At 42.4% G+C, this 15,675-nt stretch overlaps 1 protein-coding gene across 5 annotated transcripts in view; it reads right to left on the bottom strand.

Moving 5' to 3' along the window:
• The window catches only part of EPS8L3 (EPS8 like 3), a 244,681-nt gene that overhangs the window by 45,303 nt on the left and 183,703 nt on the right, over window positions 1-15,675 (bottom strand). For all 5 annotated transcript variants that reach the window (XM_044286110.1, XM_044286109.1, XM_044286108.1 and 2 more), the window contains exons 15-16: window positions 8,717-8,751; window positions 7,346-7,436 (exon numbers count right to left, since the gene is read on the bottom strand). In XM_044286110.1, coding sequence (XP_044142045.1) covers window positions 7,346-7,436; window positions 8,717-8,751 — 126 coding nt within the window. The remainder of the gene's footprint in view (window positions 1-7,345; window positions 7,437-8,716; window positions 8,752-15,675) is intronic.

The raw sequence follows: 15,675 nt of genomic DNA, 5'->3' as shown, positions 1-15,675 counted from the left end.
AAATAGTTGACTGGCTTACACAGGACACCCAATCTTCAACAGCTTCCGCTAAGAACCTTGACACACCATCCTCCTCCAGCTCAGCTTTGGTCACCACTCTCCCGCCCGCCGCCACCACCAGCCGCTTCACTTGATCCCTCAGAGGAGTTATTTACACATCAGTTGGATGAAATTTGTGATGCGCAACTATTATTGTCAGGGGATGTAGATAACAGGGATATGTCTCAGTCAGGCAGCATTACACACATGGACGTACAGTGTGATGATGATGATGATGATGTTGTACCCGCTGCTGCTTCCTTTGCTGAGGTGTCAGATACAAGTGAAGTGGTTGATGATGACGATGTGTCCGTGGATGCCACGTGGGTGCCTGCTCGAAGAGAAGAAGAAGAAGAGGGGAAAAGTTCAGAAGGGGAGACAGAGAGAAGGAGGAGACGAGTTGGAAGCAGGGGGAGGTCATCGCAAGCATGTATCGGCACCCGGGGTCAGCCAGACAGCACGCCAATCAACGCATGCTGTTGTCACCACCAGAATGCCGTCATTGCAAAGCTCAGCAGTGTGGCATTTTTGTGTGTGTCTGCCTCTGACAACAGCGATGCCATTTGCAACCTGTGCCAAAAGAAACGTCGTGGGAAATCCAACACCCACCTAGGTACAACTGCTTTGCGAAGGCACATGATCGCACATCACAATCGCCTATGGGATCAACACATGATGACGAGTAGAAGCAGCAGACAAGCTCAAAACCACCATCCTCCTCCGGGTCCAGCATCTTCAGCCACGTCAACCACTGCTGTCCTCCTTGCCCCCTCTCAACCACCCGCCACTCCGCCTCACACCTTGAGCAGTTCCATCTCATCTGCCCACAGTTAGGTGTTTGTAAATGAAATGTTTGACCGTAAGAAGCCAATGTCACAGAGTCACCCCCTTGCCCGGCGTCTGACAGCTGGCTTGACGGAACTCTTAGCCCGCCAGCTTTTACCATACCAGCTGGTGGAGTCTGAGGCCTTCAAAAAATTTGTCGCTATTGGGACACCATGATTTGCGACAGCCCGACACATTGGAATTCAACACTCCTAATGTTCGACCGCCTGCTCCAACAAGAAAAAGCCATCAGCGAGTATTTGTATGACCGGGGTGCTAGGACAGCCTCTGCGGAGCTGGGAATTTTTTTGCCACGTTACTGGACGCTCATGCGCAATGCCTGTATCCTCATGCGTCCTTTTGAGGAGGTGACAAACCTAGTCAGTCGCACCGAAGGCACCATCAGCGACCTCATCCCATTTGTTTTCTTTCTGGAGCGTGCCCTGCGAAGAGTGCTGGATCAGGCTGTAGATGAGCGTGAAGAGGAAGAGGAAGAGTTGTGGTCACCATCACCACCAGAAACAGCCTTGTCATCATCGCTTGCCGGACCTGCGGCAACGCTGCAAGAGGAGTATGAGGAGTCAGAGGTGGAATGTTTAGGAGGAGGAAGACCAACCACAGCAGGCATCCCAGGGTGCTCGTTGTTGTCACCTATCTGGGACCCGTGGTCTTGTACGTGGCTGGGGGGAAGAACAGACCGTCAATAACATCAGTGAGGAGGAGGAACGGGAAATGAGTAGCTCAGCATCCAACCTTGTGCAAATTAGGTCTTTCATGCTGTCATGTCTGTTGAGGGACCCTCGTATAAAAAGGATGAAGGAGAACGACCTGTACAGGGTGGCCACGCTACTAGACCCCCGGTATAAGCAGAAAGTGGCGGAAATGTTACCAAATTACCGGAAGTCAGAAAGGATGCAGCAGTTCAAAACCAAACTAAAAAATATGCATTACACAGCTTATAAGGGGGATGTCACAGCACAACGGGAATCTAACTGGGGAAGAGGTCAAAGCAATCCTCCTCCTACCACGACCACGGCGGCAAGGACAGGACGCTTTACAGATGTGTTGTTGATGGAGGACATGCAGAGCTTTTTCAGTCCTACACATCGCCACAGCCCTTCGGGGTCCATCCTTAGAGAACGACTCGACCGACAGGTGGCAGACTACCTCGCCTTAAATGCAGATATCGACACTCTGAGGAGCGATGAACCCCTTGACTACTGGGTGTGCAGGCTTGACCTGTGGCCTGAGCTATCCCAGTTTGCAATAGAACTTCTGGCCTGCCCGCTTCAAGTGTCCTGTCAGAAAGGACCTTCAGTGCAGCAGGAGGCATTGTCACTGACAAAAGAAGTCGCCTCGGTCAAAAAAGTGTTGATTACCTCACCTTCATTAAGATGAATGAGGCATGGATCCCGAAGGGACTGACAGTAGGGGATACGTTTAACTAACAAAAGGCCTGACATGCCTTGGCCTCAAAATGGTCCCCACGCTGCTGTATTTAATGTCTGCATACCGGATGACTTTCGTGAATTCTCCACCACCAACTAGGGTTCAAGCCGCAATGTTTTAGTCACCTTTCTGCCTTGAAAACATTAATTTTTCCGGCCACTGCTGCAACAGCGGCTGCAACAATAACATTGTTTTTCAGGCATGTGTACATGCCTAATTTTTCTGGCCTCTGGTGCTGCACTGTGTCTGCAAAAACAAAACAAAAAAAAGGCACATACAAGTGTCAATTCCCCTTTCGTGATCGTTACCTTGTTGTGGTGAAGGGGCTTGCGTATCACAATGAAGCGATCATCACCTCTATGAGTGTGTTGGCAATGTTGCCACACCCCAGATGATAAGGCCGTTATTTCTTTTTTTAAGTTGTATGGGTGGGTTTTTAATACATAAAATAAAAAAAATCATAATAAAGTCTCTTAATAGTTTATTAGAAATAATGCAGACAATTTAAAAAATCCCCAACAATTCCAATACAAATCAAGTGCAAAGTTCAGAACTAAATTATTCCAGGATGTCGTAATGGTTTGTTAATTCGACAATGGTTAATCAATTCGACACACGTCCCCGGATAGGGGACGTAACACGGATTAAACTGATAGGAATAGTACTAGTTAAGACACCCCTCATATAGGGTGTCACAGCACATTGCTCCGTGCACGCGCAGTGCCCCAACTTGGGAGTAAGAGGACCGACCAAGCTTCTTTTTCCATCTCCCGGTTCCTAAAATCAATTCAGTTTGGTGTATCAGAGTTTGGTCTGTCACTGTGAAGGCAGTCGAAGGTACCCGGCCTAATTTTTTTTTCACAAAATGCAATCCCACCCAGATTCGGGACATAACGGGGATTAAACTGATGAGAAGAGAGAACTACAGGAAATAGCACTCATATCGGGTGGGACAGTAAATTGCGCGGCGCAGACGCAGTGACCGTGGCGTGGATTCAAACAAAGGGGAGGGAGCCAGTGTTTTTTTAACCATCTCCCCGTTCGACAAATCCATTTAATAAATGGACCCCAGATTGGGGACATAACAGGGATTAAACTGATGAGAAGAGAGAACTATAGAAAATAGCACTCATATCGGGTGGGACAGTAAATTGCAGGGCACAGACACAGTGACCGTGGATTCAAACAAAGGGGAGGGAGCCAGCAGTTTTTTTAACCATCTCCCCATTCGAAAAATCAATTCACCTTTCCGGGACCCTTGGTGTTGTACGTCGCTGGGTGGAGGAAGAAACCTTCAATGACATCAATGGGACATGGCTAGCTTGGTATCCAACCTTGTGCAAATGGGAAGTTTGCGGTTGGGCAAATGGACTGTTTGTGGTTGTTTGCGGTGCATTAAAAGGGGAGTTTGGTCTGTCAATGTCTGTGAAGCGGGAGTAACCCTTACACTACCTGATCGATACAACATCATACCTGATCGTATACACACACTGGATGTTTTAAACCACGTTGTTAAAAAAAAAATTGGATTGTTAGGTGATTTTTTTAAAATAATGGTAGCTAGGTATCGTTCATTTAAGCTGAGCACACACAATCAATTACCTAAATTACCTAAAGGAAGCAGAATCCATTAAGTGGTATAGCAGCAACTGCATCGCCAGCAACTTGGTCAGGTGGGAGTTCTCACCTGTCTCTGCCTGACATTCTGTAATGGATGACTGACAACTGAGCAGAGAAAGGAGTTGAGTAGAAGAATCAGTGTGTGAAGTGTGTGATGATACTGGTTGTGGATGCCGCTTGGCTGCCACAAAGAAGACTGAGAAAAGGACTTGAAGGCCAGTTCTATTTTCCCACTGGATTTGGTGAATAGAGCTGTGGTCTCTGTGTGTCAACACCCATGGCTTATTTTCATTCTGTAGGTCTTACACACAGCAGTGGTTTTGTCTGCTGACACTTTGGAGAAAAATTGCCATATGGGAGATACTCGCACAAAACTAGCAGCAGCCGAGCTTGGCCTAGGTTTTGCCACATTTTGAGCCTGTGCATATAGTATCAGCAGCATCATCAGTTTCCAACCTAACCATAACAGAAGCAGATCAGAAGCAAACAACAAATAGGACAAAGTAACAGAAAAGTCAATGTGCATAACTATTTACCCCCCTAAAGTCAATACTTTGTAGAGCAACCTTTTGCGGCAATCACAGCTCCAAGTTGCTTTGGATAAGTCTCTATGAGCTTGCCACATCTTACCACTGGGATTTTTGCCCATTGCTCCTTGCAAAACTGCTCCAGCTCCTTCAAGTTGGATGGTTTGCGCTTGTGAACAGCAATATTTAAGTCTGACCACAGGTTTTCTATTGGATTGAGATCTCAAATCATGCACAGAGTGGTACAGGTTTTGCTGCAGAATATCCCTGTATTTAGCACCATCTTTCCCCCAACTCTGACCAGTTTCCCAGTCCCGGCTGCTGAAAAACATCCCCACAGCATGATGCTGCCACCACCATGTTTCACTGTGGGGAGGGTGTTCTTTTGGTAATGTGATGTGTTGGGTTTGCGCCAGACATAGCGTTTTCTTTGATGCCCGAAAAGTTCAATTTTAGTCTCATCAGACCAGAGCACTTTCCTCCATACAGTTTGTGAGTCTCCCACATGCCTTTTTGCAAACTCACAATGTGCCTTTTTGTTTTTTGCTGAAAATAATGGCTTTCTTCTGGCCATTCTGCCACAAAGCCCAACTCTATGGTGCGTACGGCTTATTGTTGTCCTATGTACAGATACTCCAGTCTATAGTTTTATTTATATATATTTCTCATTTTACTTCACCAACGCAGACTATTGTGTTCTGATCCATCACAAAATTCAGATTAACAAAACATTGAACTTAAGTCTGTATTGTAACAAAACACGAAAAAAGTCAAGGTGGTGAATACTTTTGCAAGGCACTGTATGTCTTATAGACTTGTCCTTTTAGGTGATTTACATTTTAAGCACTTTGGGGGGTAATTTATTAAGACCAACGATTTACACACTGGTCTTAATCCCCCTGGATTGGCGGTGGATGCACTAAAGTTTTGTAGAGGCACAGGCCTCTTCATAACTTTGGCGCTTAGTGCTACTGCTTAGTGCTACCTGTCATGGAAAATGATGAGAGGGACTGGCCAGCTCAACCTCTTCCCTGCCTCTTCCCTTTTTTTCCACCACCTCGGAAAAGTGGCATGAGCGGGGAAGTGTTGCAGATTTTGGCGCAATTTATGTATCTAACAAAGATACACCAAAAAGACAATAAATGACCCCCTTTAAGTTTTAAGTTAAAAAAGAGGTCAAATCACATTTACACTCGCCTAAAGAATTATTAGGAACACCTGTTCTATTTCTCATTAATGCGATTATCTAGTCAACCAATCACATGGCAGTTGCTTCAATGCATGTAGGGTTGTGGTCCTGGTCAAGACAATCTCCTGAACTCCAAACTGAATGTCAGAATGGGAAAGAAAGGTGATTTAAGCAATTTTGAGCGTGGCATGGTTGTTGGTGCCAGACGGGCCCGGTCTGAGTATTTCACAATCTGCTCAGTTAGTGGGATTTTCACGCACAACCATTTCTAGGGTTTACAAAGAATGATGTGAAAAGGGAAAAACATAGAAACATAGAATGTGTCGGCAGATAAGAACCATTTGGCCCATCTAGTCTGCCCAATATACTAAATGCTATGGATAGCCCCTGGCCCTATCTTATATGAAGGATGGCCTTATGCCTATCCCATGCATGCCTAAACTCCTCCACTGTATTTGCAGCTACCACTTCTGCAGGAAGGCTATTCCATGCATCCACTACTCTCTCAGTAAAGTAATACTTCCTGATATTACTTTTAAACCTTTGCCCCTCTAATTTAAAACTATGTCCTCTTTTAGCAGTTTTTCTTCTTTTAAATATTCTCTCCTCTTTTACCTTGTTGATTCCCTTTATGTATTTAAAAGTTTTATATCATATCCCCTCTGTCTCGTCTTTCTTCCGAGCTCTACATGTTAAGGTCCTTTAATCTTTCCTGGTAAGTTTTATCCTGCAATCCATGTATCAGTTTAGTAGCTCTTCTCTGAATGCAGCAGTCCTGTGGGCGAAAATGCCTTGTTGATGCTAGAGGTCAGAGGAGAATGGGCCGACTGATTCAAGCTGATAGAAGAGCAACGTTGACTGAAATAACCACTCGTTACAACCGAGGTATGCAGCAAAGCATTTGTAAAGCCACAGCGGATGGGCTACAACAGCAGAAGACCCCACCGGGTACCACTCATCTCCACTACAAATAGGAAAAAGAGGCTACAATTTGCACAAGCTCACCAAAATTGGACTGTTGAAGACTGGAAAAATGTTGCCTGGTCTGATGAGTCTCGATTTCTGTTGAGGCATTCAAATGGTAGAGTCCGAATTTGGCATAAACAGAATGAGAACATGTATCTATCATGCCTTGTTACCACTGTGCAGGCTGGTGGTGGTGGTGTAATGGTGTGGGGGATGTTTTCTGGGAACACTTTAGGCCCCTTAGTGCCAATTGGCCATCGTTTAAATGCCATGGGATACCTGAGCATTGTTTCTGACCATGTCCATCCCTTTATGACCACCATGTACCCATCCTCTGATGGCTACTTCCAGCAGGATAATGCACCATGTCACAAAGCTCAAATCATTTCAAATTGGTTTCTTGAAAATGACAATGAGTTCACTGTACTAAAATGGCCCCCACAGTCACCAGATCTCAACCCAATAGAGCATCTTTGGGATGTGGTGGAACGGGAGCTTCGTGCCCTGGATGTGCATCCCTCAAATCTCCATCAACTGCAAGATGCTATCCTATCAATATGGGCCAACATTTCTAAAGAATGCTATCAGCACCTTGTTGAATCAATGCCACGTAGAATTAAGGCAGTTCTGAAGGCAAAAGGGGGTCCAACACCGTATTAGTATGGTGTTCCTAATAATTCTTTAGGTGAGTGTATATCCTCATTTACTGACCTTTTATAAATCTCCTTACCTTAACATTGTCTCCTTTCTTCACTGACAGTTCACGTTCATTTCTAGCTTCAAAGTCATAAGCAACTTTCATTTGAACTGGCTGGAAATGTCTGTAAAAGATTATTGGTCTCTTGTAACCAAGATTTCTGAGAAGGATATTTGCTTTGACTTACAATGGTTACGTAGGCTTTGTTTACACAGAATTCATTATCTTTCCTCCATGTCACTCAACTACCCTACTAGACATATCCATTACAGTTTACAGCACCACACTTTCTTAAGCCTCACAGGTCAGCTGCCCTGGGATAAAATTGGATTCCAATCTCTTCACTGGCTCTCTAATGCCCAGTGAATTCAGTTTAAAATGCTAAAAACTACATATACTGTATGGTTGTCCACAATCTGTCTACTCCTTACATCTCTGACCTGCCTTCCAGATACATCCCCACACAATCTTTACAGGACCGCTTTCTTTGTTCTCCTCTCGACTGTTTCTCAAAGAAGTGTCTACAAGATTTCTCATTTGCATCTCCTCTACTCTGGAACTCACTACCCCGACACCTCAGACTCTTCCCCAACATCCAAACCTTTAAAAGCTACCAGAAAACTCACCTCTTTAGGAAAGCCCACCACCTGCAATAATGCTGCCACCAAAGCCAGATGAGCATCTTTTTACCCTTACCTACTTTGTCTTTCCCCTTTCCCTTGTAGATTGTAAGCACTCGGAGGGTCCTCTCTCGACACTGTATCAGTCTGTTAATAGTTTCATGCTCATTGCATATGTGCCTTATATTATGTATGTGCAACCCCCCTTGATGTACAGTGCCATGGAATAAATGGCACTTTTGAAAAAAATATAATAATAAAACTGGCATAATGGTGTCTCTTGAAAATGGAAGCTGACTTGCTGTGCAAAATCTGTTGTAGAATAGATCGTCAAATTATATACATATTGCATTATAATGTTGCCCATCAAGGTTCTGTCAAGGTTTTCATAGTTTTGTTTCTCCCAAGATAGTGCTGTATTTTGCACAACTCTTGCCTTGAAACGTAAGCAATCCCCTATTGAAGTTCCTAGCTTTCCGAGTTAAGGAAACAGCATAGCTTGCTGTGATACGCTGTTTCCGTAGCTCCAATGCACCCAAATGAGAGCTACTGAAACAATGAGTGACGGCACGCTTCGTTGTTTTCTGGTCGGCTGGTAGCCTGGGCTGTATCTCATCTCAACCTTAGTAATGGCGAGATGATACAACTCAGAATGATACCTGCTGCCATGGCACACACAAGAGGAGGGTTAGAAGTACAGACTATATTACCTCTATGTCCTTTAAGTAATTGTTTTTGTTGTTGTTTTTTTGCAGAAAACAAGGAAATGATTTGTTTTGCATACCGGTTGGTGGGTGGCGTCTTGCTGCTTTCTTGAATCTGGAAATTGAAATTGAACAACAACATAAATAACTTTAATATAACACAAAAGTAAACACATTAGCATTAACCCCTTTCCCCTACAGCATCGTACATGTACAGTGTAGTGGGAAGTGACTTGCCACCCAGCACTGTATATGTATTGTGCGTTGATCAGGAGAGCAAAGAAGCTACACTCACTTGATCAGTGGCAGGGTCCCGGTTGTTACTGACAGATGAGCCCCTTTTGTATCCTCCATAATCGGCGAACATACAGATGCCGGCGGATTAACTCCTTAGATGCCGCAATCAATACAGACAGCAGGATATACAGGTGAAACTCGAAAAATTGCGTGCAAAAGTCAATTTATTTCAGTAATGCAATTTAAATAGAATTGCATTAATGCAGCTTAAAATTTGAATTTTGTGAAAAGGTTCAATATTCTAGGCTCAAAGTGTCACACTCTAGTCAGCTAATTAATCCATACCCACTGAGCAAAGGATACCTCAAAATTGTGACTTTGGGGTTTCATAAGCTGTAAGCCATAATCATCAAAATTATAACAAATAAAGGCTTGAAATATCTTGCTTTGCATGTAATGAGTCTATCTCATATATTAGTTTCACCTTTTAAGTTGCATTACTGAAATAAATGAACTTTGCACGATATTCTAATTTTTCGAGTTTCACTTGTATAATGGATTTGCAGAGAGAGGGAGCTTCCTCTCTGACCCCATTGGTTCCCCGCACTGTGATGGTGGGGTTCTGATGGCTGCTTAGGCAGCCCCAGGCTTAACACAGGCCTCGGTGCCTGCCAGCTACGGAAGCCCAGGTCTCATAACCGAACATTCAGTGTAAAACTGAAATGCTGTATAGTATGTGGAAAATGTACAGGTTTTTTTTCAGTCAACTACACATTCATTTTTGCAAAATACATGTGGGAACAAAATGCTCACTTAATACTTTGATTGTTAGAGTTTCCAAAATGGTTTTTTTTTTTTTTTTTTTTTTTTTTTTTTTAGGAATTCCATTTATTATTTCACCCCAGAGCCTCTACAGTTGTCAGCACAAGATGCATAAATCATCACATTAAGCCTCAAATGTGAATGGTACTCTTTTACTCCTAAGCCCTGTTGTATGCCCAGGCAAAAGATTAGGGCCACATGTAGGGTGTTTATAAAACCAGGGAGAACAGCATAATAAGAGGGCTGATTTTTCACACTGGTATATGCTGGGCATATCTGTGTGAAATTGCAATTTTCATTTTAGCTCATCTGCTGTGGGTTAATTTTTGAAAAACACCCGTGGGTGTTGCTAACTACACTGCTTATGCACTACACCCCTCAATAAGTTTGTGGGGTGTAGTTTCCAAAATGGGGTCATTTTTGGGTCCCATAGTTATCTCAGGGTCTCTTCAAAACCATTCCAGAGAATCTGCCTTCCAAAAGTTATATGGCACTCCTATCCTCCTGAGCTCTGCCATGTACCCATAGAGCAATTTACGACCACATATGAGATGTTGCTGTATTCAGGAGAAAATGGGTAGCAAATAATGGGGTGCATTTTCTCCTGTTACTTCTTGTGAAAATGAAAATTCTGGGGCTAAAGGATCATTTAATTGAAAGAAATGAAATTGTTTATTTTCACAGCCAAGTGTTTCCAAATTCTGTAAAACAGGGGACCAAAATGCTCAGTGCACCCCTAAATAAATTCCTTACGGGTGTAGTTTCCAAAAATGGGTCACTTTTTGGGGGTTTTCACACTTTACAACCACGTATAGGATGTTTCTGTAAACTACAGAAACAGGATAATAAATATTGAGGTTTGTTTTTATGATAACTCTTGCTTTGTTACAGAAAAAAATGGATTAACATAGAAAATCAAACTTTTAGATATTTCACCTCCATTTTCCTTTAATTCTTGTGCTTTCTTTTTTTAAATTGATTATCTTTATTAATTAATATATCAAAAACACTACAGATAGAAATAGAAAAAAGGATGCAATTCCCCCCCAACCCCGATTCCCTAACCCCTCCCCTCCTACCTGTGATGCGTCAAAAAGAAAAAAAGAAAAAAAAAATAAGAAAAAAAATATATATATATATCGCAGCTAGTCAGGTCCTCCAACCAGCCCATATCTTAATCCACTTCTCCTCAGCTTCCCTCTGTCTATACATGATTTTCTCATAGTTTTTTACCTTATTAATTAAATTTATCCATGTATTTATATCTGGGGTATATTGAGCAAACCAGGTCCGACTGATCAGCACTCTGGCCAACATCAGTATCCTACTCAGGAGGATCTTTTGATAGTTATGATTATTTAGTTTGGAAAGATCATTAAGCACAAGTACTTGTAATTCAAAGGGGATTCGAATTTTTAGTTTATACATAATACAATTATTTATAGCATTCCAATATTTTATGAGTTCTGGACAAGTCCATATCATATGAAGAAAATCCGCTCCTGCAGTGTCACATTTAGGGCAGTTAGACGTGTCTCTTAATCCACACTTATTCATCCATAAAGGAGTGATATATAATCTATGGCAGATATAGAATTGTACTAAGACATGGTTAAAGTTCTGGGATAGTGAAGCTAAGTTCCCAAAAATATTCTCCCACCCTTCTAATTGTAAATTCGGACAATCCGCCTCCCACGTTCTTTGTCCTGGTGACTGTGTATCACTAAACCGTGCCTTGAGTAATAACTTATATATATTTGAAATTTTTATTCTAGACAGTGTGCCCCCTACCCAATCATTCAAAAAAGATGAATTATCTATATCCAACACCAGTTTATCGTCCAGACTGGATAGTACTGAGCGCAATTGAAAATACCTAAACCAGGAAAGGTTTTCTATATTATGTGTCATCTCTATAAATGGTTTAATATCTCTATCCTTAACTACCTGTGAAATATACAGAATTTTATTCTTCTGCCAAAATGTGTCGGCTGCAATATCATCTAGCCTTTGTAGATGCACATTATGCCAAAGAGGCGTAAATGTAAGTGAACCCTTAACCTTCACCCATGTCCTAGTTGTGGCCCACGCTTTCAGGAGTAATTTTATGGTCTCTCTATAGCCTCGCTCATAGCTCTTCAATAGCCCAGATTCCAACAGGGTAAAAATATTATTATGGGCGTGACTAGATACCAACTTCCCCAGCAGTGCGCTGTTCTCTAATTCATAACACCTCAATAACTGGGCTGCAATAAAATACCCTTTGAAGTAAGGGAGATTTAGGCCCCCGCACTCCACTGATTTGTACAAATATTCCAACTTTATTCGAACTCGCTTTCTTCCCCATATCAAATCATTAATTATTCTTTCAATGAGTTTAAAGTACTTATCTTGTATCCAAATAGGTGTATTCCTGAGCACATAAAGAAATTGTGGTAGTATCACCATTTTAACCAGTGAAACTCGGTCAGCTCTGGATAGGGGAAGTCTCAGCCAAATCCCTATTTTAGCTCTACTCCTTACCATTATGGGAATCAAGTTGAGTTGTACAAAATTTTCAACCCAAGGTGATATAGTCAAACCCAAGTATTGAAAGGTGTCAACAATGTCCAGCTGTGTCACAAGAACCTCTTTCTGTGGCAGGGGTCTATTGGCATCAAACTGGTCTTTGCCCAATTTATAAGAAGACCGGAAACCTCACCAAATGCTTTAACTATTTGAATAATCCTAGGAAGAGTAGTTTCCGTATGGTCTATAAAAAAAAGAACATCATCCGCATATAAGGAGATACGGTCTTGTGATCCTAGCGTACCAAATCCTTTAACCTGATCATCCTGCCTGATAGCCATCGCAAGGGGTTCGATATAAATATCGAATAACAGGGGAGATAATGGACAGCCCTGCCGCGTGCCTCTATATAAATCAATACTACTACTCAGGATTCCATTAAGACTCAATTTTGCCCTTGGAGATCTATACAACAGCCCGAGAGTACCTATAAACTTTTCCCCAAAGCCCATCCTTGCGAGGACCTTCCAGAGGAAGCGCCACTCCACCCTGTCAAAGGCCTTGGAGGCATCCAATGACAGGATGGAGCGAGCGGTCCCCCCAGGGGCCTGAATATTAGAAAAAAGTCGATGTAGATTATGGTGTGTGCCCTTGTTTTGAATAAAGCCACTCTGATCCGGATGGACAATAGAGGAAATGACCCTAGAAAGCCTTGTAGCCAGGACCCTCGCAAAAAGCTTTACATCATCTGCATTAAGCAGTGAAATTGGTCTATAGGATTCTAGATCTAAAGGGTCCTTGCCTTTTTTTGGAATTAATGTTATTACAGCTTCCATCATTGAATCTGGCAGCTTCCCTTCCTCCATTGATTCAGAAAAGACTTCCAGCAATCTAGGGAGAATACAGTCCCCATATTTCCTATAAAATTCATATGGGAGTCCATCTGAACCAGGAGTGGAGTTGGCTGAGCATAATTTAATAGCTCCCTCAAGCTCCTGAATTGAGATCTCCAATTCAAGTGTTTTCTTTTGCGCCTCAGTAATAGTTGGAAAGACGATCCCATCAAGGTAGAAATCTATCTTATCATCTGTAATCTTAGATTCGGCTTTATATAAATCAAGGAAATAATCAACAAAGGCCTTCTCTACCGGACCCTGTCTAGTGACCGTCCTACCATCAGTCAGTCGAATCTTATCTATATATTTTTTGGATTGTTGGTTTGAGATTACTCTGGACAAAAACCTACCGGGTCGACCTGACTCCGTGAAGTATTTTTGCCCTTTAAAAAAAAGGCTCTGTTGGGCCTTGTCCAGTAGAAAATTAGAGTATATTTGTGTTGCTCTTTGCATATTTTCCCTATTCTCCTCCGTCCTATTCATGTAAAAGGATTCTGTCGCCAATGATACACGTTCTTCTAGATTTTTCTGTTTTTTCCCATACTCCTTTCTAAGGTTCGCGATGTTACTAACCATCAATCCCCTCATATACGCCTTGAAAGTGTCCCACACCACTTGAATTTTTGCTGAGCCATAGTTATTATCCCAAAATCGGCTAATTTCATTTTGGATTGTTTCATGTGTCTTTATAACTGATAGCCAATAAGGATTTAGTCTAAAAGGAGGTTTTTGTATGTATCTTTCCTGGGATAAGCAGAGTTCAAGTAGTAGCGGAGAATGATCCGATATTGACCTCGTTTCATATTTCATTCGCTTTACCAGTTTCACATGTTTACTACTTATCAGTGCAAGATCTATTCTAGACATCGATTTACCTGCTTTACTAAAACATGAAAAAGCCCTTTTCCCCTGTCCTAGATATTCCCAAACATCTTCAAAACCAGCCTCCAGACAAAACCGTGCCAGGGGAGACCCCTGAACCAGACTATCACTCCTGACACTCATAGAGACCCTATCACGTAGAGGGTCAATGACACAGTTGAAATCACCAATAATCAATGTTGGACACTCTGGCCATTTATCCATAAATAGTACCAAAGAATTAAGAACCGAAAAGGAAAATGGCGGTGGAATATAGACAAAGGCCAAAATGCATATCTTCCCCCTTAACCTACAATATAGAAAAATAAATCTCCCCTGATGGTCGACAAAGGATGCCTCGCAAACAAAATCAATAAGTCTATGTATCAAAACAGTAACACCTCTTGAGTAGTTGGAGAAAGTAGAATGATACGTGTGCGCAGCCCATCCCTTGTCGACCACCCTAGAGGTCTCTTCAGTGAGGTGGGTCTCTAATAAGCATACTATTGCTGGCAAGTGGACCTGAGTCAAGTCAAAAACCGCTTGTCTTTTACCTCTATCCCCCAAACCGCGTATATTCCAGGCAACAATTCTAGTCAACATTATTGACAGCGGTTAAGTGGGATAAAGAGAAAAAATAAAAAAAATAAAAAAAATAAAAAAAGTTTGTATATATTTTGACGCACCACAGCCCAACCCCAATCCACACCCCCCAGCCCCCCATACAGATAATACACCACATTGTGGTAGATTTCTCTCCTATGACCATCCCTCCCACACTCCCCCCCGCTCAGCCACCCCTATTAGGAAGCGAAGAGAAAGAAATTTAGGGGTGTAGGCCCCTAATAACCATTATTGTTCCCACCATGTCCTAAAACAATTAAATCATAGATTATTTCGTTCAAGCCAGTCCACAGCCTCTTCCGAGGTGTCAAAAAATAAGATTTTGTCATTGAAAATAATCCGCAATTTTGCTGGGAACATAAGAGAATATTTAATATCCCTTTCTCTTAGCCTCTTTTTGACAGTCATAAATAAGCGTCTCTTTTCTTGTATGTCTTTTGAAAAATCTGGAAAAAAGGCCAATCTATTACCATTATATACAACTGGTGAACATTCCCTCGCCCTTCTCAAAAGGATATCTTTGTCCCCTGTGGCCAATAGCTTGACGAGAAATGTCCGAGGTTGTCTCCCTGGAATTGGCTTACCCCCTGGGACCCGATGAGCTCTTTCTATCATAAAAAAGCGGAAAAATAATCTTTCCCAAAGTTCTCAAAAATTAGCTTCTGTATGAATTGGATTGGGTTCTTCTCTTCCGCACCCTCTGGAATCCCTATTATTCTCACGTTGTATCTTCGTGACCTATCCTCCAGGTCCACCACCTTTTTCTTCAGAAGATTACACTCTAATTTAAGTGCGGAGACTTCAGTGTTTATTTTTTTGGATTCATTCTGTATCAGGGCAACGGAGCTCTCGAGGTTATTAACTCTGTCTCGCATTTTGGACAGGTCGTCTTTTATTAGTCCCACATCGACTTGGATAAACCCAAGTTGGGTTGTGACAGCCTGTATTAAATCCCCATTTTGTTTAACCGCTAGCAGTATTTCTTCTAGCGGAGAGGAGTTGTCATTAGGGATAACTTCCCCCATTATACCGTCTTCCTCTTCGGGGTATCTGACAGGTTTTTGTGATTCTATTGCAGTCACCTCTGAGTC

The sequence above is a fragment of the Bufo gargarizans genome, chromosome 3, assembly GCF_014858855.1.
Source record: "Bufo gargarizans isolate SCDJY-AF-19 chromosome 3, ASM1485885v1, whole genome shotgun sequence".
Classification (NCBI taxonomy): domain Eukaryota; kingdom Metazoa; phylum Chordata; class Amphibia; order Anura; family Bufonidae; genus Bufo; species Bufo gargarizans.
This window is presented reverse-complemented; position numbering and strand designations above follow the sequence as displayed.